Source organism: Lontra canadensis, unplaced genomic scaffold (genome assembly GCF_010015895.1).
Source record: "Lontra canadensis isolate GAN:19392208 unplaced genomic scaffold, GSC_riverotter_1.0 scaffold1, whole genome shotgun sequence".
In the NCBI taxonomy this organism is placed as follows: Eukaryota; Metazoa; Chordata; class Mammalia; order Carnivora; family Mustelidae; genus Lontra; species Lontra canadensis.
In genome coordinates, this window is record NW_022630995.1 from 55,665,333 (window position 1) to 55,692,036 (window position 26,704).

Genomic DNA, 26,704 nt, shown 5'->3' on the forward strand with positions numbered 1-26,704 from the left:
CAGCAATGGCCATGGTCGCCAAACTGTGGAAAGAACCAATATGCCCTTCAACAGACAAATGGATAAGGAAGATGTGGTCCATATACACTATGGAGTATTATGCCTCCTTCAGAAAGGATGAATACCCAACTTTTGTATCAACATGGACGGGACTGGAGGAGATTATGCTGAGTGAAATAAGTCAAGCAGAGAGAGTCAGTTATTATATGGTTTCACTTATTTGCGGAGCATAAGGAATAACATGGAGGACATGGGGAGATGGAGAGGAGAAGGGAGTTGAGGGAAATTGGAGGGGGAGATGAACCATGAGAGACTATGGACTCTGAAAAAAAACCTGAGGGTTTTGAAGGGGCGGGGGGTGGGAGGTTGGGGTAACCAGGTGGTGGGTATTAGGGAGGACACGTATTGCATGGAACACTGGGTGTGGTGCAAAAACAATGAATACTGTTACGCTGAAAAGAAATAAAAAATTAAAATTAAAATTAAAATTAAAAAAAAATAGGGATTTCCTTTTGAAAGATTTATTTATTTATTTGACAGAGAGAGCATGAGCACTAGCAGGAGGGCAGAGGGAGAGGGAAAGAGAATCCTAAGCCAACTCTACGCTGAGTACAGAGCCGGACGCCAAGCTTGATCTCACGACCCTGAGATCATGACCTGAGCCGAAACCAAAAGTCAACTGCTTAACCGACTGTGCCACCCAGATGCCATAAAATAGGGGATATTTTGAGGCTTACATTCCTGAAGCATATATGTGGTCATGCACTAATGAGCTCATCTTAATATAGATGATATTACATATGACCTATTAGCTATCTTCGATATATGATGTTAGGTGAGAAAGTATGCAAGTTTTAATTCATTTTGCCTAGAGAAAAGTAGCAAAAAAGGTGGACCTACTGATTTATGGCTCTCTATTGGCTATGCCGAATCAAGTTGTCAACTCTCCCATTTCTAATGTACTTGTCTTACTAAGTGAAGGGTTCTCCAAAAAAAGTAGCTCACTAATTCTTTTTTTTTTTTTTTTTAAAGATTTTATTTATTTATTTGACAGACAGAGATCACAAGTAGACAGAGAGGCAGGCAGAGAGAGAGAGAGGGAAGCAGGCTCCCTGCTGAGCAGAGAGCCCGGTGCGGGACTCGATCCCAGGACCCTGAGATCATGACCTGAGCCGAAGGCAGCGGCTTAACCCACTGAGCCACCCAGGCGCCCGCTCACTAATTCTTATTGATGCTACCTGTCGTCAGTTTATTCCGATCACACTATTATTTTCCCTTTTTTTTTTTTTAAGATTTTATTTATTTATTTATTTGACAGAGAGAGATCACAAGTAGCCAGAGAGGCAGGCAGAGAGAGAGAGAGAGGGAAGCAGGCTCCTCACTGAGCAGAGAGCCCGATGCGGGACTTGATCCCAGGACCCCGAGATTAGGACCTGCGTTGAAGGCAGCGGCTTAACCCATTGAGCCACCCAGGCACCCCTTATCTTCACATTTTAAATTGGAGACCAATAAAGAAAACCATGATCTTCAAAATCCCCAAAATACATTTAACAGAATATTTTATTATATGTATGTGTATTTGAGTAAAAGTATCTCTTTTAAAAAAAGCTTTTTTCAATTTGTTCTAGATTTTGGACACACCGTATTTACTAAATAAGAATTGGAAATACTATCTCTCTGGCATGGTGTTTAACAACCCGGATATTAATCTCACTTTTGAACAAGTTTACAGGTAGAATTAATAACATTATGCATTTTTTTGGCTATTGAAAATGTTGTTCCAGAATGAGAATTTTGCTTTTAAAGTGTCTTTAAGCTTGATAAGACCAGCTATTCTATTGTCTTCACAAAGAGATAGTGGAAATAAGACCAAAAAGAAAATCCTTCCCCTGAAAGCCTTCTAGACTTTGGCATGATGATATCTCAAGGTCCCCCATCCAGTATGCACTAGACCTTGCTGGTTAAGGTGACCCTAAGATGTATTAATGAGACCCTTTGAAAACTCTTTATACAGGAATCATGCTGCCCCCAAGTAAATGCCATATATAACAAGAAGTTAGCAGATGGGTCCAAATCTCAGACATGCTAACAGTGAAGCAGCTGACTGATGGGCTCCAGTCTTGACTCTATGGTCAGGGAGCAGGCTGTGGGGACCTTGGGCAGTTTTACTTCCTCTTTGTTCAATAGGGTTCAGAGGTTCCCCTAGCAGAGACAGCAGATGAGTGGCCTTTGTGGTAGACCTTGGTAGTCAATTGTGGTCTTGTTCATAGTCAGAAGAGTCTCAGGATCTTCTCCACAGCATGTTGTAGGCAGATGTTATCAATTAATTAGAGTCATTGTGCACGATTAAACCACCCTTGGCCTGAAAGGACAAAACTGATCTTCTTGGCCTTGGCCCAGCCTGCCAGCTCTTTGTGACTCTGGCTCCTACAGAATTCTGCAGCCTTACCCTTCGTGGTTAGTATTTCAAGCTCTCCATTCCAAAAACACCAACCAACTGGGGATTTCCTGGAGAGGAGTCTCACACCTCCTAGGGCTGTGGGAAAGTGGCTTCTCCCAGGCATACCTCAGGTCTAGAAGGCTTTGGTGACTGGACAAGGAAGAGGCACCTCCAGGAAGTGGCTGTCTCAGCAACAGGGACATGCATCAGATGAGCTTGCCCTTCTTAGCTCAGTCAAGGAGGCATTTTGCACATTTTAGAGAAGCACGGAGAGGTGTAGCCAAGTTAGGTGTACTGACCATCTGGATATAGGTGTGGCCCCTTCCCTATCTCCATCCTGCCCTGAAAATATACATCCAACCATATGCTTAGTAAGTGAAGCTCAACCTTGGAAATATGGAGACAAGTGGTCTGGCAGGGCTTTGATAGAATCTTTTAATAAAGCCCATGATACTCTCTGTAACACACAGGTGGTATTATCTTTTATTTGTTTTTTTTTTTTTTAATGAGAATTTATTTCTTCCCTGTTTGTGACCTTGTTATCCCTCATAGCACTAGAAAAAACACAAAGGAGATAGACAGAAGGATGGTTTACCAGTCTTACTGTATCTGTTCCAAAGTCGGGACACTAAGCAAAGCAGGGAACGAAGTCTGGAACTGTAGGCACAGGGAGAGACTTTCTCCTGCATCAGCACTCAGAAGCCACTTCTCTGCATGCAGATTTAGACAAAACAAAAGATAAACAGTGAGCCTCTCTCCCTCCATCTGTAGCAGGGGACAGAGGTAGGTACAGCTGCCTTTCTAGATCATGATCTCTCTGTTTATTCCCACAGTGACTGCAAAGAAAATAAGGGCATCTATACCACGCTTAAGCTTGAGAACAGCTACAATATCAGTGAGCATCTCAACATTCAGGAGGTAAGGAATTAGAGCCAGCCAGGAAATGGACATATGTCTTTAGTCAATCCAGTTGCCTTCTTCTTTTTTTTCATTGAGATGAAATTTACATAAGATAAAATTCACCATCTAAAAGTGACATTTAGTACACTCACAAGGTTGTGCAACACTCGCTTCTGTCTAATTCCACATCATTTTCCTCGCCCCCTCAACCTATTGTCTTTCTTGAGGCCTGAGTTTCTCTAGTGGACTACTCGAATGCTCTGACATGGGAAGATCTTATCTTGCTGTGTGTCAGTGTCCTTAGAGGAACAAAGGGATATTGGCTCTCCAACAAAGGGATATTGGCTCTCCAACACTGGCCACCTTTTTTGGCCCAGTCCCTGAGGAGGGAACTAGGCACCCAGAACTCCATCCCACACAGTCATTGCCCCTTGGGCATCATGGCTATGGCCCCAGGACTGCAAGGGGCCTCTGCGGAGCTCCACTGGCCCTCGGCAAGACAGCATGTCAACAGCCATGGATGCTGATAGAAGGGAATGACTTCCTCCTGCTCCTTCACCTGAGCCCATCCCCCCAAGTCATGAGCCTGAAGACTCTGAGGAGAGCTCACTCAAGAGCATACTGGACAGGAGGGGGAGCAAGAGAGTTTCAGCTGGTCAGGCCTAGGGTGCCATGAACCTAGGCTGTCCCCTTTCCCATACCTGGAGGCCTTTTGGTCTTCTCATAGGAAAAAACGTAAGGAGCCTTCTTTCTTCTGGGCTTCCCAGTGGAAGAAGATACCAAGGGATACCAAGGAAAGAGGCTAAACCTCACAGCTTGCCCACTGAGACATCACAGAAGGCTTTCAGAGGCACCAGGAGACCATGATGGCCTGACAGTTTTTGAATAGGAAGGGGTTTATTTAAAAGCTGAATACAAATTTTGCATTGTATTGTATTTTGTCTTGTGTTGATTATCCTCCCTAAATATTCCTTGCATGTCTATATAAATATAATTCAAGCACTCACCAGATGCCCTCTGCTGATTTGGCATCATGCTATGTGTTGTGTTCTCTGTGTACCAGAAACGGAGTGCTCGGGACACTCAGGCACTACACGCTGATTGCCCCCTAGGACAACCCCAAGTCACCAGCCATGTCCCCATGATCTCAAGTGTCCTCACTATGCAAGTCCAGGGCATGCTGCCTCCTTCCCCTGGGATACAGCCTGCCTGACCCCTTTCAAAATCTCTATTTGTCCAGACCCATTTAGAAGCCACCTCCTCTCCATTGCCCTGTCTAGGACACTGACCTGGGTAGACTCTTCTCTGCCCCTGGGGTCCTGATGCAGTTCATGTGCCTTTATTATGACACTGCCTCTTCCTTTGAGGACTTTGAGGGCTGAGATGGAATATTATTTGCATCCCAGTTCCTCACACAGTGCTTGGTGTGGGGCATAAGGAAGGAGGCAGGGATGCAGGGAAGGAGTGGGAGGGGAGAGAAGAGTACCAGGAAGAAATGCCAGTCAAATGCTCATCTGTGATTTTGTTGTCTTGTGTCATTGCTCTTTTAATGTGTGAAAGTATGTAGCATTCTTGAAGAATGGGTTTACTTATAACTTTTCTTTTTATCATGCAGCATGCTGGAAACATAAGCAATGATTTAAAAAATCTGAATGTAAATATTGACAATATTGTGCTGCTGGACGCAACAGGGAGAAAAAACCTGATGAACTTCAGCGCTTCGGGAATAGACACCATAGACTATAACGTCTACTTGGCTGAGGTGTGGCCATGCGTTCACGCTTGATCTTTGAGGGAAAAAAATAACAGCAGATACCTCTGGGTTTTTTTTGTTTGTTTGTTTTGTTTTTCTTTCCTTTTTTTATTATTGAGATGAAATTTACATAACATAAATTAACTATATTAAAGTGAGCAATTCTGGGGTTTCTGGCTGGCTCCGTCAGTAAAGCATGCGACTCTTGATCTCAGGGTCATGAGTTCGAGCTCCACAAAGGGTGGAAAGATTACTTAAAAATAAAATCTTTAAGATATAATTAAGAATTTAAAAAATAAAGAGAGCAATTCATTAGCTTGTAGTATAATGACAGTGTTGCTCAACTAATGCTTCTATCCAGTTCTAAAATATCTTTATCTCCCAAAAAAGAAGCCTCATTCCCCCTACATAGTTGTTCCCCTTCCCCCACCTCCCAGGCCTGGCAAATACTAATCTATGTTCTGCTCCTATGAATTTACCGATCCTGGATATGTCATAAGAGCGGAGTCATACAACATGTGACCTTCTGTGTTTAATGGTCTTTACTGCTTCCCTTCCATGTAACCTAAAATTTTTTGAGAGTCATCTCCATTATAGCGTAGATCAGTACTTGATTTCTTTTTATGGTTGGATCATGTAGTTGAATAAAAATAATATGGTTTTACATGTATAAATAAGAGTGCAGCTGTTGTCACCTATGTAAGAGTTTCCAGCCTTATTTTATGGAGCATAATTCACTCTGTTGTCTATTAGATATTGTTAAGACTTAAAAAATCCCACAGCCATGACGCGGTTTTCTTTCTCCCTCTTTTGTAGATGGGTAAAGCTCCCACCAAAGTGAATCTTTTAGCCTTTGCAAGTGATCTAGAAGCAAAAGCTGACCATTTGGTGAGTTCAAGTAGTCCAGTTCTAAGTGCTGTAATCGTTAGAGATGTCATATGTCCATACTATTCTTAACTTCCTATACCACAAGTAACCTTTGGTTAAAAATGCCTCTCCCCTGGGCATGTCAAGACTTCCCACCAGCTGCCATTGCCGTGTGGCCCAGAAGTCTGTGAGCACGTGAGTGGTTCCAGGGAGGTGTCAGGGTGCCTGGAGCTGCCCCCCGACCTCTGCTCGTGGTAGTGGAGCTCTCACTGCTTTAGAACTATCTCTGCTTTCACACCCATCAACCCCTCTACCACTAAACACGTGTGCACGCAGGTGTATGTGCACACACATTTTTCTCGAAGTGTAGGGAATAGGAGAAGAATCCATTTGGTGCTTTGCGTCACCAGTAACAAGAGGATAAGGGAAGGCAAACACATTAGCCAAGCCCTGAAAACTTCCGGTCTTTACTTCCCCTGCTGGTTGGTGACTAAATGGCTCAAATGCGCCCCTTTCAAGAAGCAACAGATCATGGGGATGAGGAGCCTGGGCTCTGGACGAAGACTGGGATTTAATCCTGACTCAGACACTTCCTAATGATAAGAACTTGGACGAGATGTTTCACCCCTCTGTGCCTTAGTTTCCTTGTCTGTAAAATGGGAGCAATAAAATTGTTACACATTTACATATTAAACACTAAGTGTGGTTTAAGTTGAGCTTGGGTTTTTCATCAGTAAAATGGGGATACAGCTGCTGGAAATTGGACTTTACAGCAGGTCTGTGATGGTGAAGTGAGAAAGAGAGCACAGCCTCCAGCACTCAGGAAAGCCTCATGGCATTGAGTGGCCACTGAGAGTTCATAATTCTATCATTCAAGGTAGGGTGTCTTGGCGATGCCCTTCCTGGCAGTCCCCACACCCACAAGCGTGCAAGGAGGGCTGCAAGCTTGTCACAACTACCCTGTCCTGAGCTCATGCTGTTAGAGAGAGTGCTCCAGAGTCTGGAAGGATGGTGTTGATCTTTGTTTATTTTGTTCTCCTTGTAGCCCCAAGGAAGTTTGAAACAGTCCCTGAAAAATAATGCACAAACTATTAGAACAGTTCACCGTGGCCAAGTCATTCCTTTGGAACAGTCAATGGTAATAACCCACAACCTTTGGGGTTTCCCCGGGACCAGAGCAAAAGCCCATCTCACTGGCTGGCTTTCATTTAGACTAATGAAGCGTCTGCATCGCACACGTGGGTCAAATCCAGCTGGCCTCAGGCTAAGAAACTGAGCTGTGTTACAAATAAGTGATAGCAGGGGCACCTGAGTGGCTCAGTGGGTTGAGCATCTGACTCCTGATTTCAGCTTAGATCTTGATCTCAGGGTCGTGAGATGGAGCCCCAATTCAGGCTCTGAGCTCTGCAGGGAGTCTGCTTGTCCCTCTCCCTCTGCCCCTCCCCTCCACACTTGCTCTCTCTCTCTCTCTTTGAAATAAATAAAATAAATCTTTAAAAAAAATAAAATAAATGATAACAGCTGGGTTTCAAAAAAGACATATTTTCAATTGTCACCACTCCTTTCGTGCTTTATCTCCTTGCCTTTTCCACTTGCCTGTGACCAGGTAGATTAACTCTGGGGTTGGCCCACACACCGTGATCTGGTTCCCTTGGCCTTCAATAGGCCCCCGGAAGCCAGGCACCTCACTGGAGAGCTGCTGGCTGTGCCCTGGACTCACTCACACTTACTTATTCTCAAATTCTTTTTCTCCAAACCCTGCCAAGAAATATGGAAAGGCAAGGGTAAGTCCTTTTCTCTCTGCCTCGTTTAGCTCTGTTCACTGATCTGATGGGTGATGTTTCCTTTCTCCTCTCATAGCCTCTGTTCTGACTTCCCCTATCTTTTTCTTCTTGCTGCCTTCTGGCTTCTTTCCCCAAATTCCAGAAAGGTAGTTTGTAGCAGAGAAAGGACATGGGCTCTGGAGTCAGGGAGAGCTGATTTCAGGTCCTGCTTTTGCCTCCACAAAGTCTTAGGGCTTTCCATCTCTCATTAGAAAAGGGTGGGAATGGATCCTGCCCTGTGGTCACCTGGTTCCTGGAGATGTAGGGGCTAGTGTCCCAGAGAGACTCTGTAAACATCAGGAATTATTATTACACATGTGTGGGAAACCTGTTACAGAGTGGGCTTGCTCAGGTTTGGAGAAACAGATCAGTCCACTTGACTTCGATTGTGGAACCTTCTAGAATGAGTTTTACCATGTCTCTCTCTTTCTATATCTTTTTCCCTTCTGACTTTCTAACTCATTAGCATATTCACAAAGAAAATTGAATTTTCTGATTGTTGTATGCTACGCACATGCCAATTTTCTGCTTTCCTTGTATATGCCTAGCACAGATTTGTTAAAAATTTAAGCTGGGTTTTCCCCGTTTCTTAAATGCTTTCCTTCAAGGAGACGCAAGACTCATTGGCCTTTTTGGAGCTGGGGCAACCTGTCGGCCAACAGGCAAATAGCTCTGTACATGTGACCTAAAATCTAAACCAGGGGTTAGGAAACTATGGCCCCCAAAACTACAATGTGTGGGCCAAATCCAGCCTTTTGTTTTTATAAAGTTTTATTGGAACACAGCCATGCCATCTTATTTACAGATGATTTATGGCTGCTTTCAGCTAAAAGGGCAAAGTTTAAAATTAAATTAAATTAAAATGATCAAGTTGAGTGCTTTGAACAGGGTATGGTGCACAAAGCCTAAAATATTTACTATCTGATCTTTGTTTTTACCACTCCCTGATCTAAACCATTCAGATTAAACTACTCTGGGCAGTTTTAGGCAGAATTTCTTTCGAGTAGTTCCTGCCAGTTTGAGCAAACCTGACTCAATGAGGTTTTTCCAGCACCTTGCATGGGTCATGATGCTCTAGAAGACATATCTCGATTTCCTTCTTCAGCTTTCCTGACACCAGAGCTATCGTTACTTGCATCTGCTGTTTTTTCTAGAAAGAAACCATTCCAGAGTAAAGTCAGATCTGACGGCTGGCTGACAGTGGGGGGATGGGGGGTGAGGAGACACAGGCATGTGATCTTGCTGGTTCATGTCATAAGTTGGAAAATATCATGTATGTTTGTTCACCAGAGCACTATCTACCAAAGCATCAAGGAACTTCAACTCAAAAGCAGTGGATTGAGGGTAAGGACTTATTTTCCTTTCCTGTCCTGGTGGGGTCGGGAGCGGGGGGAATCTTATCGTAAAAGCACACACAGACTCTCAGAGATGTTTGTTTTACAAGTATTTATGTTTATTTAAAAAAAAACATAAAAACAAAAGTCTTGGCTATCTACTTATTTTGAATGCCAAACTGGGTTTTCCTACCACTTGTTTTCTGCAAGTATGTCTCACCTTGGTGCCCTGTTGGACACACAATCAAAAGCTGTGTCTTGATGTGTGATGCACGGTCACTGTTACTGAGATAACACTGCCTGAAGAATCCAGTGGCTTCTGACCACAAAAGCATTCCCACTATTGGGTCCAGAGTGGGCTTCTGCACCCATCTGCCTACCCAGAGACCCACCCTGAAGAAGCAGCTCCTATCTGGGCCACCCCATCTCCTCCAGGTAGAGGACAGGCAATCAGAGGGTGAATGGAAACAGGCTGCCCTTTCAGTGACTGCTTAGAACCAGTACACTGCCATTCTGCCTATGTTCTGTTGGCCCAGAGCAAGTGACACGATGTGGCCAGACCTGTCATCATGGGGTGGGGACGTATGCCCCACACCCCAAGAATAAGTCCCTAACCTATGAGAAGCTATGCCTAGGAAGGTATCAGTGCTCAGGACCACAGTGGTCTCCCTAGGACCACAGACACCCCCACAGTAGAAACTGAGCTCTGTGGCTGTGCTGTGTGCATCTTATATCCTCAATGCCAATAGGCAACTCAGAAAATATTTCCTTACTGAGCAGAATAAGCTGCCCATGAGAGGTTTGGGATGTCAGCCACACGGAAAACTCCATGGTCTTCCTTGGGCTTTCCTCACAGCTGCCTTTGCAGACCTTTGTCACAGGGCTTCTTGCCACATGGGTCCCCCCAGTGAACCATGAGCTCCTTCATTTGTAGCTCGTATGCTCACTGAGCAACACTGAGCTTGCTACTTGATTGATATACCAAGACCCTGAGTGCCTCAAAGACTATTTCTGTATGTTTACTCTGCTTGGGGACCATTGCTATACCTCTAATCACCTTCGTCCCATGCCAAGGGGAGCTGGAGACAGACTGGGGACTGCACCCTGGTCCCTTACTGTCCTATGCCTCCTTTGTTCAGGGTGATGGTGTGCAGCTATGCCTTGCCCTTCACAAGGGGCCAGTGTGGGGGTGAATTGGGGTGGAAATCAGCTCTTGACCCAAGTTACCTCGTGGGGATTCCTATCCGTGTGAACTACGTAGGTACAAATCCCAGGTTTTGTGTCCTCAGCCTGGTGACATCAAGCAGGGTCAGCTACATCCTCTGTGAAGGTAGCCTAACACAATGCCTTCTGACAGCCTATGTATACCGGAGGGCCCCCTCCCCCAACCTTGGGGAATGTATTCAGGGGAGGCTTGAAACCACGGGGAGTACTGAACCCTATTGTACTTACGTTTTTTTCCCATACATACACAGCTCTGATAAAGTTGAAGTGATAAATTAGGCACAACAAGAGGGTAGCAATGATAATCAATAATAAAATAGAACAATTAAAACAATATATTGTAATGGAAGTTATGTGAATGTGGTTTCTTGCTCAAAATATCTTACCGTGCTGAACTCCCCCTTCTTCCCATGATGATGTGAGATGATAAAACGCCTGAGTGATGGGACGAAGTGAGGGGAATGGTGTAGGTATGTCACGGAGCATTAGCTACTATTGACCTTCTGACCATACGTCTGAAGGAGGATCATCTGCGCCTGGACCCCTAGTGAAGGAAATTGTGGATAAGGTGGGGGAATCTTGGACTCAATGAGGTGACTTGGATTAAGAGCTTGGCCCAGTGTCTGGAACAAAGTGAGTGCTTGTCACATACTCCTCTCATTCCCCTGCCCTCAGAGGGCTGGGCTGGTTCTGTGGTCTTCTTAACTAACAAGTCTGTGGTGTGGGGCCCAGGTAACAGCACTTGTATCCACATGCCATTTCGTTAAATCCCTTCATCACTTGATACCCTGTCCATTGCTGTTTTCCAGGTGAAAGTGGCCAATATTCTTTCCTCTCTGGATTCTGCTCAGGACTTTCTCAAAACTCGCATCTCCTCAATTATTGTTGAAGTAAGTGGGTGTGAGCCCATCACCACGTGGCCACAGAGAGTATGGGATAGTCCTCTTAATGATTTTACTACTCTCTGATTTCTTTCCAGGAAAGTACAAAGTACGGGAACACGATAATAGGATACTTTGAACACTATCTGCAGTGGGTCAAGATCTCAGTAAGTAGTTTATCTTTAAGGAACATAAGAGAACCATGTGTTAGGACAATCATGTTCTAGGATAAAATCAGGAGGAAATAAAGTTAAATTCCTAGTAATTGAGTAGGAGATAAGCAAAGGACCTTGAACAGGGGGACCATGAGGAGTGGGGGTCCTAAGATTCAGCACGTGTCATCCACACTGACCCCTTCTCAGACCTGCCCACCGACTTGGAGAACACACCCCTCACTTTTTCCCCCAGCTGCTTTGCTCACCATTATGGGAGTTCCTGCCACACTTGACTCTGTCTCCCCAGTGAACTGTGAGTTCTCTTTGTAGTGGTGGTGTGTTCCTGACCTGGGCCCCTCCAAGCCTGTCAGGTAGTTGTTATATGAGTCTACTTGGGGTGGCTTGAGGTACAGAAATTTGTTTTTTCACTATTCTGGAGGCTGGAAGTCCAGGATCAAGGTGTCAGCAGGGTGGGTTTCTTCAGAGGCCTCTCTCCTTGGCTTGTAGGTGGCTGTCTTCTCTCTGCATCTTCACATGGTCATCCCCCTCTGTGCAAGTCTGTGCCCGAATTTTCTTTTTTTTTTTTTTTACAAAAGCACCAGTTATATTGGATTAGGACTCACCCTAATGACTTCATTTGAACTGAACTGCCTCTTCAAAGACCCTACCTCCAAATCCAGTCACATTCCAAGAATCCAAGGGGTAGGACTTTAACACATTAACTTTTGGGGGACCTGATTCAGACCATAACAGTTGGGTCTCTGTGAGTACATTAGAAGAGAAAGTTAGGAGTAGTGTGATTTTAAGGCAGCATATTGCTCCCAGCAACCGACCCATGGAGTTTAGTGGCTTGGAAAATGCCTTTTGTCATCTCGGGCTTTGGGTCCACTTGCCTCTGAGGGTTATTCCACTGGGGCAGGGGCTGGGAGGGGGATGCTTACCTCGGACTTACTTCAGTTGCATGACTACTTGCTGCCAGCCCAGACAGACTTTGAGAAGCCTAGGAACTCAGGAAAATTTAGACTACCCCGTGCAGCGTCGAGTGTCTCATATCTATTCCTGGCCCTTGGCTGCATGAATCAAGACTACCGGCCAACTCTTCCCGCTTTGCTACCCCACCCCCATATTACAGCCACACCCAACTGCTTGACTCTCTGAAATGTTCACCTTTCTCCATGTGATTCCCACTGTGTCATCCCCCCCTCCCCCGTCCCCGCCTCCAGTCCCCACCATCTGGTCCCTGAGCCTGGTTCTCCTTCAAGGCTCAGCTTTCTGATGTCTATGCTGACACCTCCTCCTGCTTCCCAAATGTGAAGACCTCAGGATCTTCTCAGGGCTGGGGCAAAGGGCATGCACACACAGGTGAGTAGGGGCAGAAGAAATGCATTATCATCATCGCCACCGTGGCCACTTGATGCTGTGCGTTTCCTCCACCAGACAAAGGAACCACAGTTTGGTCACATTCATACCGAGAATATGAAGCAAATGCCCAAAAACCCAAGTGAATCTGGACAGGAATGGTTAAGTCATACAAGAGCCACACCGTGGGTATATTAGTTGGCCTTTGGTACAAAGTAGATCAGAGTTATGCCAGGGGACTAGGAGAGATTTTCACAGGGTAGAAATAAGAGAGAAAAATAAGATGCAGAAAAAATACCGAATATGGCTCCTACCCCACTTTTTGTAAAACCAACTGTTAAAAAGCCTAGAAAGAGAGTGTACAGGATTGTCTGAGTTTGGTAAAAATGAGGTCGTTAAGGGCACCTGGGTGACTCAGTGGGTTAAAGCCTCTGCCTTTGGCTCAGGTCATAACCCCAGGGTCCTGAGATCGAGCCCCACATCCAGCTCTCTGCTCCTCGGGGAGCCTACTTCCTCCTCTCTCTCTCTCTGCCTGCCTCTCTGCCTACTTGTGATCTCTGTCTGTCAAGTAAATAAATAAAATCTTTTAAAAAAAATGAGGTCATTAACGTGGATTGCCTTGTAAGGTATAGGTGGAAGAAAAGGTGAAGGTGAACCCCTACCCATAAAGGAAAAGAAATAAGACACACCCCTGCACCAAAGAACTAACATCTAGCTCATTGTACGCACTAAGAAGTTTTTTAAAATGAATGAATATAATTATCTTAAGTCAATGAGATTGGAGCATCTGTTTGTGATTAATTAAACTTGTATGAGCACTGGGTGGTATACACAATTGAAGAATTGTTGAACACTACATCTGAAACTAGAGATGTACTATAGTTTGGGTAATTTAAATTAAAAAAAGAAATAAAATTAGTTTAGTTGGTTATAAAAAAAATCATTGTCACTTCATTAAGGAGTTCATAGTTTTCAGCCTTCTGAAATGGGGTCAGCAGGTGGCGCTGTTTCTGGGAACACAAGTTTAATGGGGCATTGTCACATCCTCATTTCTTCATCATCTGTGGCTGCTATCCCCATACCGGGGCAGAGTCCAGCAAGTGCTAGAAGGTTGAAAATATTGACTCTCTGGTCCTTTATAGAAAAAGTTTGCCAAGCGCTAGTCTAAACAATGTAAGTATTGTTTAATTAGACTTCCATTTTTTCCCCCATATCCTTTGTCAGATTTCAAAGGGGTCAGGCGAGAAATTCAGACTGAGATCCTGAGCTAGACACCTGGACTTCTGCACTCTCTCAGGAGCCTGCCAGGGTGGGTCTTACTGTTCTGGGTAACAAGTGCAGAAATCAGAGACCCAGGCTCAGACAGAATCAGCATCTCGCTTTTGAGCACCTACTTGTATACATCGTTGAGCTCATCTATGGCCAAAAGCTCACAGCTCCATATCTGAGACGGTGTAGAGATCCCTTTTGTGAGAACAGGTCAAGGATAAATGGCACATCTAATTCTTGTGGATTTTTGTGAGCATGGCTCAAAGTTCTCCTGTGTTTCTTATCCCACAGATTACTGAGCAAATTGCAGCCTGCAAACCCGTGGCCACTGCTTTAGACTCTGCCGTGGATGTCTTTCTGTGTAGCTACATTATCGACCCCATGGTGAGAATTTCATCTTTCAAAATAAGGAAACACAATAAACTCGTCGCTCTTCAGGGTTTGTTGGCAGATTGTAGTACACCCTAGGATTTAAAATAGTTTTGCACTTGGGTCTGTTAAGTTGTTGAATCCAAGACCTAAGATCTAAAATTTAGCTGAATGTGTTATGATACCTAACACACTAGGAAAAGCCAAAGACCTAGCTGCATACCTTTGTTCCTTCCTAGAATTACATGTATAGAAGTCAGGAGTCCCTCATGAAGAAAACTCCTATTTGTCTCGAATAGTTGAGAAGGAGCACTCACTAGTAGGCAGATTGCCGATGTTCAAAACGATTCTTAGTGCAATGATATAGATATAGATGATATAGATAGTGCAACTATATACAGAGATATAGATACAGATATATAACCCCAAAGCTATAGCAAACTTAATTTAATTTTTTATTTAAAAGCCCCTTGAGATATTACCACTGGGATGATAAGTTCCAATTAGTCAAGTGTATTCTTTAGCTCTATTCACTACTCAATATACACTGATGGTCTCTGCGAGCCAACGCTCTCTGGGAGCACCTTCCTTTCTCTGCTGGAAGCACTTGAGTGGCTACCTGTGGTTATCTCCTATGAAGATCAGGGTCTTTAACTGAATACACCAGGCCCTGCATGCTTGGGTCCCTTCCCATTGAGGCCATATTTCTGCACTCTTTGATCACCTTTCTCGCCATTCTCCCAGACACATGTTTTCTTTCACTTTAAATCTATCATAATGTCCCCACCTCAGGGCCTTTGCATGTGCCTTTTCTGCTACCTGGACTGGAGGCTGCATGCGCTCTCTCTCTCTCTCATTCTTCCCTTCCACACCCACATCCAACCTGGCTAACTCTAGCTCTAGATCCATCAGGGAGTGAGAACACAGGCTATGGATTCAGATTCTACTTTTACATTTTCTGAACTCCATGACTTTGAAAAATTATTGAACTTATCACCTAAGTGGGCTATTTCAATGGCTCATTGAGAGATTATATGTCAAGCCCTTAACATCATAACTGATATGTTGACACTCAATACATGTTTGCTATTACTAGTGAATAATGTTCTGGTCTTAGATCAAACATGTCCTTTTCACTCAGCATCAGGGAAATACAAATCAAAACCACAATGAGATACCACCTCACACCAGTTAGAATGGCTAAAATTAACAAGTCAGGAAACGATAGATGTTGGCAAGGATGCGGAGAAAGGGGAACCCTCCTACACTGTTGGTGGGAATGCAAGCTGGTACAGCCACTCTGGAAAACAGTATGGAGGTTCCTCAAAAGAGTTGGAAATAGAGCTACCTTATGACCCAACAATTACACTACTGGGTGTTTACCCTAAAGATACAAATGTAGTGATCTGAAAGGGCATGTGCACCCAAATGTATATAGCAGCAATGTCCACAATAGCGAAACTATGGAAAGAAATGAGATGTCCATCAGCAGATGAATGGATAAAGAAGATGTGGTATATATACAATGGAATACTATGCAGCCATCAAAAGAAATGAAATCTTGCCATTTGCAATGATGTGGATGGATCTAGAGGGTATTATGCTGAGTGAAATAAGTCAATCAGAGAAAGACAATTATCATATGATCTCCCTGATATGAGGAATTTGAGAGGCAGAGTGGGGAGTTTGGAGGGTAGGGAAGGAAAAAATGAAACAAGATGAGATCGGGAGGGAGACAAACCATAAGAGACTCTTAATCTCCCAAAACAAACTGAGGGTTGCTGGGGGGAGGGGAGGTATGGAGAAGGTGGTTGGGTTATAGACATTGGGAGGGTATGTGCTATGGTGAGTGCTGTGAAGTGTGTAAGCCTGATGATTCACAGACCTGTACCCCCTGGAGCAAATGATAATTATATGACAATAAAAATAATTAATTAAAAAAAAAACACATGGGGGAAAAAAAAACATGTATTTTTTTCCAGGAAGCCTTTTCTGATCATCCCACCCAGATTGGGCTCCCTTTTCTACACTCTGACAGAGCACCATGCTTTTCCTTTACAGGTGTTATTGCTGTTTGAATTGAACATTTGTATGGTTCTTTGATTAAGACGTGTCCTCTGCAGTGCACTCTAGACTCTTGACTCCCTGAGCAGAGGGCCCGTGTGTTGCTGAGTCCCTGTCATCTGGCACATTGCTTGGTGTAGGCAATTGAATAAATGATGATCAAACAGCTGTTTGTTGAAGTACATCTGTATCGCTCCATCTGTCCAATCCCCTGTCCCACATTCACATGACCATCTGTCTGCAGGACGGACTTTTACACCTGAATGGAAACACTCCTGCACTCTCTCACCCGTGCAGGTCCCAAGGCTTGGCTTCCTCACCACCTTCTCTCATCCCCAGCCTCTAACTCCTTTGTCCTGCAGCTCGGACCCTCCCTGATGGCTTTGTTTGAACCCTCCTTGGGTGTTCTGAGCTGACCTCGGTGATTCTGAACTGATCTCCTCACATCCAGTGTTCACCACCTTCCCCAGCTACTCAAATCACCCAACCATCAGATGCCTTTCCACAAATAATTGGGGCCCAGTGGAAGGGAGGCCTGGAGGCTGCTCAGGAAGATGTAGACTGAAGCTCTATAGCTGGGTGGTTTAAATAGTAAGAAAGAGCTCTGGGCATTGATTTTGCTAAGAAAAAAGACTCCACACTGACTAACATGTTTCTTTTATATCTTGATTGTTCCCGGAAGAATTATGGCAGCTTCCAGTAAAAGGATATGGTTGTCATCAAGCTTCAAAACCTCTCAAAACAAGTTTAGCATAGAAACCTGCCAGTAAAAGGATATTAGGGGATGGGGAAGAAGAACAAATTTACGGGAAATTCTGGGCCAAGAGGGGCCACTGCCATTTGACAGTTCATCCCATCAGGAGAAGAGCATAACTGCAGTGGCTGAGCCGTGGGGGATGGGGGGTGGGGAGGGCATTGCGACATTCAAGCTGCCTTCGTCTCGTGGTGGGCGGGGGAGGTGGCCCTGGTGTTACTGACCACGCCATCCTAAGGCAGCGGCAGACTGTATATCTCTGAAGTTGGCCAAATGTAAGACGCTGGCCAGGGCACGATGCCCACAGGGTCATGCTGGTTGTTCCCAGCTGCGTCCATTGTGATTGGTGAGTGAGGTTAGACAGTGTTGGGTGTCACCCCTACAAAAGCTAGCAGGATGCTATGGGCAAAGGAGGACCGATGCCCCTCTCGATGGAAGAACCACCACTCACCTACCGCTTTATAGCCGGGCAGTCTAAATCGTAAGAAAGAACTCTGGGCATTGATTTTGTCAGGAAACTAGACTTCAGACTGACCAGCATGTTCGCCTTGTAGGGAGGGGGCCTCCATGTTATGAGATTGAACTTCAGCCTTTTCAAGAAAGGACATAAACCCTAGTTCCTATGTGAATCCGATGTATGAATGTTGGCAACTATTTCTGAAAATACTTTAAGCGGATTTTTAGACAAAGTAGGGTTGAATACAGCCTATGATCTGCCCTAAAATTGGTTAAATTAAATATGGAATGTTTATTGAAAGCCTCGTAAGACTGCCTTTTCCACACTGTGCTGTCTTAGGATGAGGATGCAGGGGTCCTGCTGTTCTGATGGGCCAGAAAGGTGAATTAGCACATCACACAACTCATGAAAGGGATTAAGCTCAGGCTGGCTGGAGGGCCCTGCTCTTCTCCCTGGCAGCAAAGAAACGCCATCTTGTGGTATTCTAGATTCAAACCCTTGCTTCTCCACCTCCTGCCGCTGTTCCTCATTTGTAAAATAAATATAATAATAAGACCGATTCAAGGCTTTCAGGAAGATTTAAAGACTTACAGTAATACACAGTGCCTCACATAGTGACTGACTCGTATTTAGTTCACAAATGGTCTCCATGAACAAAATTCGAACTCCTTAAAAAAAAAATTGCAAAAGGAAGTGATTTCCACCCCCAGCAACTGCTGTTTCCCGTTCCCCATCTTCAGGCACGTAATCCTCCTGATTCTCTTTTCTTCCCTAGAATTTGTTCTGGTTTGGCATAGGGAAAGCGACCGTCTTTTTACTCCCCGCCATCATTTTCGCTGTGAAGCTGGCCAAGTACTATCGTCGAATGGACTCCGAGGACGTGTACGATGAGTAAGTAGACAAATTTCTGCAGAGTTCAGGGGCGTGGGGGGGCCATTTTCTAAGTGGTACTGACCTCAGAGAGCTTGCGGAAGATGAGCTCTGATGAAATTACGCTTGGTCTTTTTTTAAGTAGGGGGTCACTTCTGTTCAGGAGTCTTCTTTGTATCGACTTTCTTGTGCTTGTTTTAACGATGTTTTCCCTCTCGCTTACTCCTCTCAGCGTCCTTAACCAACCTTCTTGTTTCTTGTTTGCAGTTCCTCTGTCTTGGGGACTTGGCACTTTACTTTATAACTGTTTTTACTAGTTTTCATTTTGACTCTGTAGCCTACGCTTCACTCTGTGGTGACCCTGTATGCTTCATTTTTACTTCTCTCTCTTCCCTCTCGACCTGTGACTCTCCTGAATTTACTCTGCCCGCATCCGTATCAGGGTAAAAAATGTGGGGGATGCAGCGATTGAGCTGTAATCGTAATTAAAAAAAAAAAATTGTGTCTCCCTTTCTAGTATTTTATAGTGCTGAAACTGTATCGCCAAAAAGTAAGACTTTTCTTTTTTAAAACCGTATTCATCAGATGGGACTGGGGAGGGCATCATAATTAACATATGATGGGCTTATACAACAGAATTAATAACATCTTAAAATTACATAGTGACATTAGATATGCCCAGATAAAAATCAGTGCTGATGTCTTTTAAAATGAGGGCTGGCACACACAAGGTACTGAAGAAATGCTGGTTGAATTAATGACATTTTATACATTCAGTTTATTTATCTCTAAAATGGTTGTTTCAGTACTTGGTCTTAAAGGGAGCAGAATGTGAATATACCTTTTTACCTTCTTTGTAGACTTCACAAATTGTCATGTACTTTTCATGACCATTACATTGCCTTTGTAACCCATGATGTAAATCCTTCATCTTAGAGGTAACGTGGTGTTTTTGGTATATTTATTTTTGTTGCAGTATGGAAAATGGTAATATTGGTTTTCATAGACATCATTCCACTCAGACTGTATGAACAAAGTTTTTAAACAGACCCAACGGCACGAGTTCTTGACCTACAGCATCTCCAAATTCTGCAAAAGAGACCCTTCCCTCCCGGAGTTTACAGAGTTCAGTGATTTTATATGCAACATGCGCTCACGCGCCAAAGAGTGAAAAACCGTGTACACCTATTTTTTATTAATCTCTAGAAGTTTTGCTTTAATCATCTGAGCCTTCGATGAAAATTTCAATATGTAATACCTTCATTGGATTTCCAGGTTAGCTTTGGGAGCAAGATGTGAATTGTGTCCCACTTCCTTCCTTGGGAACTTAGACTTGTAGTTAGAGAACGTTCAGCAAATCACAGATGTGTGTGTATGTGTGAACAATAAAAGAATGATTTTGGAAACCTGACTCTGATCTTCTTATTGACAAATATTCTGATATGATAGGTACTAGTTACATCACTGTGTCCTTTTCTTAGAGGTACTGTAACAAGCAGAGTGGGTGGCTTCATGCAGCAGGAGCATCTTCTCTCCCAGTTCTAGAGGCCCCGGGCCCTGAAATCCTCTTCCGAAGAGGAAGTTTGTTGGAGAATCTGTTCCTCACCTTTCTGGTTGACTCTGATGATTGTGACAATGCACAGCGTTCCTCCGACATACCACTCCAGTCTCTGCCTCTGTCTTCACATGGAGTCTGCCCTTGGGTGCCTGTGTCCAAATTTCCCTCTACTTCTAAGGAGTCATTGGATCAGAACCCTTCCTTGTCAAGAATGACCTCATATCTGTTTCATCACATTTGCAGACAACCTCTTTCCAAAGATTCACGGTTCCAGGTGGATGTGAATTTGGGGGTGGGTGGGGGGAACACCGTGCAAGCCAGCACCGTCACAAAGCAGCAATAGCAAACAGCCAGACAGGGAAGTGAATTTGAAGGAGAGCACCTATAAACACAGAAACTAACTTAAATAACCCAAGTCACAAAAGACAGAAAAATGACAAATTTTATTAGACACATACAAAATAGTGACTCATCTCCCTCTTCATTTTATGTTGGTCTTTATTTAAGAACACATGAATACTCCACTGCTTGTGAGCATAAATTGTCTCTTTATCTCACGCAATGATGCCCAGCCCCTCCCACACAATAGATTCACGTGGGTGATACTTAGGTCCCGTCCTTAGAGATTCTGATATAATTGGCTAGGGGTGCAGCCCAAACATGTGAAGTTTTACATTTTCTCAGGTGAGGGGTGCCTGGATGGCTCAGTCTGCTGGGCTTCCGGCTCTTGGTTTTGGTTCAGGTCATGGTGTCTGTGGTTGTGGGATCGAGCCCTGCATCAGGCTCTGTGCTCAGTGAGGAACATGCTTCAGATTCTTTCTCCCTCTCCCTTTGCCCCTCTCTGCTCACACTCACTCTGTCTCTCAAAAAGATGGGTAAATCTTAAAAAAAAAAAAAAATTTCCTCTGGTGATTCTGATAGATAACCAAGATTGAGAAACACTGCCCTAGATTAACAGAATCATTTTCTGGGATATATCACATGTAAATCTCATGTACAATCTGGCTGAGGACTATGAATACAGCTCTACATGCATTTCATCCAAAAGGACCCTGTCCTTGAGGAAAGATAGCAGAGATCTGTGTTCCAATCGCTGGTGACGGCTCCTAGTCACAGAGGTGCAGACGCAGAAGGGAGCAGCCATTGTTGCATTGGTCCTTTTGAGGACCAGCTACATTGCGTTCGCACTGTCTTCTCTGTGGCGAGTCTACAGTGCTGGTAACATGGTCTATCCAGCAGTCATGCCCAGTCAGGTCTTTTAAAGTCCATTCTACTTCTTGATGACATCATTAGCTGAGAAAGAGAAGGAATCCATAATGTCTACTGAATGTCATGTCCATTAGCCCACTGTCAGGACCCCTTGGGCAGCATATGACTGTAAATGTCTAAGACATCCAAAATATGGCAGAGCTTGGTCTCGAGGGCTTCTGTAGTGTGCCCAGAATCTACCACTCCCACAAAATTTGGCTTCTTGGGTTGTCGCAAAAGCCACAAGAAGCCAGAAGTTGCCACAAGATGGCAGCAGAGGACGTGTATAATCTATCTGCAAGGCGTCTTTTTAGAGCTATTAGGGTTCTTGCTTCATCTTAGAAAATCAGGAGGAATATCACAAACATTCAACAAATGGCCAATAAACATTAAAAAAAAAAAAGAATAAAAGGAAAGAAAATCAGTTCAACTGCCAACAGGTACGATAGTCCTGATAGGCCATTTTGATCCCCTTGTCTTGCCAATGAGGCTGATCCTTGGCACCCATCCAGTTAGTAGCGGGATTCCTCTGCCCAGGTAACAGCACAGCCCACCATTCAGGCCTGAACAGCCCCATTGTTAGTTGGGCTCATCTCAGCCTGCACCTCCCCGTGGGCACCCTCATCAGGTATGGGAAATGTTTCATCAGAAAGCTCCATGGCTGTCTTTAATTCACATGTCATTGTTCACCACCAGTTAGGTTGCTGGCCAGGGCCGAGGACAGATGATAAAGGCACGCCTGACCCTTAAGAGTATTATCTAAAATAAGGTAAGTGTCTTTGAATTTAGCCCCTCATTTTCTACCAGAGTTGTCACTAGCACTGCAGGGCTGCTGCCCCCAGGGGACTCCATCAGCCTCTACCTAGATGAGCCTTCAGGAAACCAGACCCTGGCATCCTCAGACCTTCCTGGGAGCCATCTCCAGGGAGCCAAATGCTCCCAGGTGAGTCATCAAGAGAGATACGATGGGTCCCTAAACATGGGGCACCACCTTCTTGAGTGGTGAGCACCAGTCTCTGGGACCTGACTTGCTATTCCAAGATGTTCCATTTCCAGTTTTTATGAGAAATAAAAAATGTTCACTTTCCCAGGATCTGAGGGGCCCAATGCAGGAAGGGGACACCTGGACACAGTGATGTCTGGCAGTCGTCCCTCAGCCACTAGCTCTCCGTAAGGGTCCAGCAGTAGGCCAGCAGCAGCGTGTCAAGTGCTGCACAGCAGGGAGCCATGTGTGCAGGAAGGAGGAGCCCACAGGTTGACTCTGGGCACAGGTGCCTCTCAACTGCCAGAGGCTCCACTCAGCACACTTCCCTCTGTCAGATCACTGGATTCCACCAGGTCCTTGGGGCTTACAGGCCCCGGGCAGGTGGCCCATGGGGCTGCCTCTTGCATACCTGCTACCCAGGTCCCCAGGAAGATTGGGCTGATTTTCTGGTCAGTTTGAACACCAGGCTCAACAAATTATGGGAGAAGGCCCATATTGTCTCCTGTCCCCAAAGAGCCCAACTAAGTCCAGGCTTCCCACTAGGTTTGTGAGGTCTATAGGGGGTGTGACTTTTCCTTTACTGTCTTGGGAATCCATCTCTGAGCCTCAGTCCACAGTCCTTCTGAGAACTGACTGGAGGTTGTCCCCCTAGGACTCCACTCCTAAGCTGCTGCTCTCTGTTTTCCATGGGAGCCCATCAGCTTGACGTCATCACTGCAGGCCCCCTCAGGGGGCAAGAGTGTGAGCCTTCAGGTGCCTGTGGGGCAGGACAGTAAACATGTTTGCAGGGCCAGGCAAGCTTGCCAACAAATGATCTTTGACACTTTGTGAGAGAGAGATTGAGCAAAAGGCACTAACCATGTCCAAGACAGAATCCTGCCAAAATGTGTAATCAGTACAGCTGCAATCGGAAGTCTGACAAGGCTGGGCTTCCAGAGGCAACAACTGAATCTTGTTCAGGATAATCCACGATGGAAACACCCATTTTGGATTCACGGGAGGAAGAAAGGAGTTTTCAGTGTGTAACTCTCACAGGGTTGGGTGCCATTGTGACAGCAACTGGCATTACCCAGCTGATGCACTCTGGTCCTTGACAGGCTGTAGAACCTTGTGAGTGGGACGCAATCTGTTTGTGTTTTGTACAGGAAACTATCTGTCAGGTTAACTGAACTGATGAATTTAAACTGATGGTCTTCACCTTCTCATCTCTAATACACACTCCTCCTCTCACACTTGGTGATTCAAAGTTTATATGAACATGGGGCAGATTAAGCACAGACAAGTTATTCACCTTTTAACAACTGTCCCACCATCTGCAGGAAGGATTTCGGACCTGCCTGGGAGGTGCATATATTATGGCTGGGGACTAACTGCTTTGAATAAAGTGGCTAAGAAAAAATGTGAGAATGAAAAATCCTTGCTGCCCATCCACTTGCAGATCTATCTGGGTCTGTGAGCTCCTGAAAGATTGCAGCTTATAATCAGCACAGGGGAATCCGCAGAAGGACTTCTTTCTGCCTGAAGAGCTCAAGTCGGTTGCTGTCTGGGAGGCAACTGGCAGGTCTTCTCTCTGGTCGTTTAATAATACATATTTTGGGGGCACCTGTGTGGCTCAGTGGGTTAAAGCCTTCAGCTCAGGTCATGATCCCAGGGTCCTGGGATTGACCCTGCATCGGGGCTCTCCGCTCAGCAGGGAGCCTGCTTCCTCCTCTCTCTCTGCCTGCCTCTCTGCCTACTTGTGATCTCAGTCTGTCAAATAAATAAATAAAAATCTTTAAAAAAATAATAATACATATTTTTCAGGATGCTCGGGTGTCTCAGTTCGTTAGGTGTGTGCCTTCAGCTCAGGTTGTGTTCCTGGGGTCCTGGCCCCGAGTAGGTCTTCCTGCTCAGCAAGGAGTCTGCTTCTCCCTCTGTCTCTGCCCCTCCCCCTACTCTTGCATACTCATGCTCACGATCTCTTTCTCTCAAATAAAGAAATACAATATTTCAATGTTGTCCTGAAGTCACATGTGTCCATGCTCTAGAAGTCAGAGCTGGAAAAACTTCGGACCTATTAAACATAGTGACCAAGTTTGTGTGGAGACACCCCTCTCCAACTATCTCCAGTACTCACCCCCACCCCACACCTCCTAGGGATCCTTGTTCCCTTTCTGCCTCTCCTTCTCCTTCCGGTCTGTCCCGAGAGCCACGCCAGGCCAGGCCGCAAACTGAAGTGTCACCAGGTTCTCCTCCTGCATTCTTCTAGAATCCTTTACTCAGGTGGATTCAAGCTTGGTTTGGAATTACGGTGTCACTTTTCATCTTCTTCTCTCCGAACAGAAAGCCAGCTGTCCCTAGAGCAGGAGATTCAGTGCAACTGAGAGAAATGACTTATGGTCAGTTTGCTCATTGTTCATTCAGTTTAAAATAACGACCACTCCTGATACTGTTGTGATAAAGACCTCTTGTAAATAGATGCACAGCTCATGCTCAAATGACAGTAGGTAGCATTGTGGTTAATCAGATGCAAATAGATTACCAAATTTCCATGGGCTTTGTGGCACCTTTAACAGCAGCCTGGGGTAAATGCACCGTTTTTTGGGGTTTTTTTTAGTGTTTCTGTGACCCTTTTGGAGCCCTGACTTCACCAGTCACTAGCTGTCTGTGGTCTTTCATTTCCTCCTCACTGCACGTGGATAAGACTAGCACCTATCTGCTGAGCAGGCCCCAGGTAAGCTCATCATGCAAACTGTGTGCAGTAATAGCTCACATCACAGCTGCTGTCACCCTCACCACAATGTTGCTTGAGCACTTTTAGTAAATGTGTGAGTGCTGTGGTGGGTCTGTCCAGGCTGTGGGTTTCATAAACAGTCCTCTTGCCTGGGAAGATGGGGAGCCATTGCTCTGGAATGAATCTAGAATGCCTTCCTGCCCACTTCTGGCCCTGCCCACTTAAGGCCCTCATCTGCCTTACCCATGACTTTCTTCCAGGGCAGACATGAAACCTACAGAATCCCTCCATGCTGAGAACAGCTCTCCCTTCTTGGAGAATAGTTGTTCCTTTGTAAATCCAACCACATGTTTAGGTGCTGGACTGTTCACCCCAGAATCCTGCTCTTTGCCAGGGTGGAGGAGTCCAATGGCAGGAACGTGACTCAAGCCCAATTTATCAAAGTCTTCCCCAGAGACTTCCACAAGGCAGCTCAGCTCAGAGCTGCTGATATCCATGTTTCCAACCATGTGGAGAAAAGCAGGGAGAGAAAACAAAGCACACATGCAGAGAAAACTGAGATGCAATGTGAGAACAGAGCTTCAGGTCCCAACTCTGTGGGACTGATCTCCCAACCCATGGATCCATGATTTATAAGAAATTTCCCCCAAATTCTCAATTTTCTTTAACAGTTCACATTTAATTAATTACCTAATTAATTAGTTCCTATTACTGAAAGCAGATGGTTCTCAAAAAACACAAAATCCAATTCAATCCAAAGATTATATGCTAAGTTTTTTCTAAGGTTCAAGCTTGAGACCTAGACTAGGGATGTCAATTCCCAGGATGATGACAGTGGCAAGAACATAAGTGGACCAAATATAATGACAAGTCAATTGTTATAACAGCAAAATCTGTAAAAATTTAGGGGAACCCAGATAAAGAACCATAGTTTTTGTTTTTGTTTTTGTTTTTTTTTTGTGGGCACAGGAAATCAGAATGACTATTTGCCAAGTAGACAATGATAGAATGGAATTTTAAGACAAAAGTAGCCATTTGGCAGAGTTTGAGTCTTTCGAAATTGCCTGAAATTTGGGCAGAAGAATGAACACTCAGATATAACTGCAGCCCAAGGACAAGACTATAGGGGGTGATGGATACTGGACCGAATCTGGCTGGGATTCAAAAGAGTAAGTTTTTATATGTTGCCTTCAGAAATTAAGACTTTATTCTGTGGAAAAATGAAAACCACTGGTGATTAATATTTGGAAGTGACAGGTGTCACCACTCCAGCCCTCAGCCCTCATCAGATAGTGAGCCACAGACTAAACCAGCCCACCTTGAGCACAAAGGTCACATCCTATTCACTTTGATTTCCTAAACTGATATTAACAACTGGCATAGAGCAGTAATGAGTCAGGATTGAATAAATGACATTCCTTTTCCCCCAGCTGTTAAGTGTCCTTTAACCAGTTGTAGGCTCATAAGAAATTCTCTCTGCCTCTGGCTAGGTTAGATGTCCCCACCCAGATCACCCCAGGTTCCCTCCTACACAGCAATTACCCCCTCAATTGTCATGATTGAGATCCTTGTCTTTCCCTATAGTGTCTGCATCTCCTTGAGGACAAGGATCATGTCACCTTGACTACATTCTGGGCAATAACAGAGAGAGCTTGGGTCCTTAGGTGTTTCATGAGTGCTC

The 26,704-nt window shown here is 44.8% G+C and overlaps 1 protein-coding gene across 12 annotated transcripts in view; it reads left to right on the forward strand.

Moving 5' to 3' along the window:
- PROM1 (prominin 1) overlaps window positions 1-19,925 on the forward strand; it is a 126,108-nt gene extending 106,183 nt beyond the window's left edge. For 10 of the 12 annotated variants that reach the window (XM_032854639.1, XM_032854636.1, XM_032854642.1 and 7 more), the window contains 12 exons: window positions 1,629-1,732; window positions 3,274-3,358; window positions 4,956-5,102; window positions 5,910-5,981; window positions 7,006-7,098; window positions 7,727-7,744; window positions 9,074-9,127; window positions 11,151-11,231; window positions 11,321-11,389; window positions 14,297-14,389; window positions 18,425-18,540; window positions 19,496-19,925. In XM_032854639.1, the coding sequence (XP_032710530.1) occupies window positions 1,629-1,732; window positions 3,274-3,358; window positions 4,956-5,102; window positions 5,910-5,981; window positions 7,006-7,098; window positions 7,727-7,744; window positions 9,074-9,127; window positions 11,151-11,231; window positions 11,321-11,389; window positions 14,297-14,389; window positions 18,425-18,540; window positions 19,496-19,550 (987 nt within the window). In that variant the 3' untranslated portion in view covers window positions 19,551-19,925. The remainder of the gene's footprint in view (window positions 1-1,628; window positions 1,733-3,273; window positions 3,359-4,955; window positions 5,103-5,909; window positions 5,982-7,005; window positions 7,099-7,726; window positions 7,745-9,073; window positions 9,128-11,150; window positions 11,232-11,320; window positions 11,390-14,296; window positions 14,390-18,424; window positions 18,541-19,495) is intronic. The other 2 variants (XM_032854650.1, XM_032854659.1) reach the window with 1 other exon arrangement.
- Window positions 19,926-26,704: the final 6,779 nt, after the last annotated feature.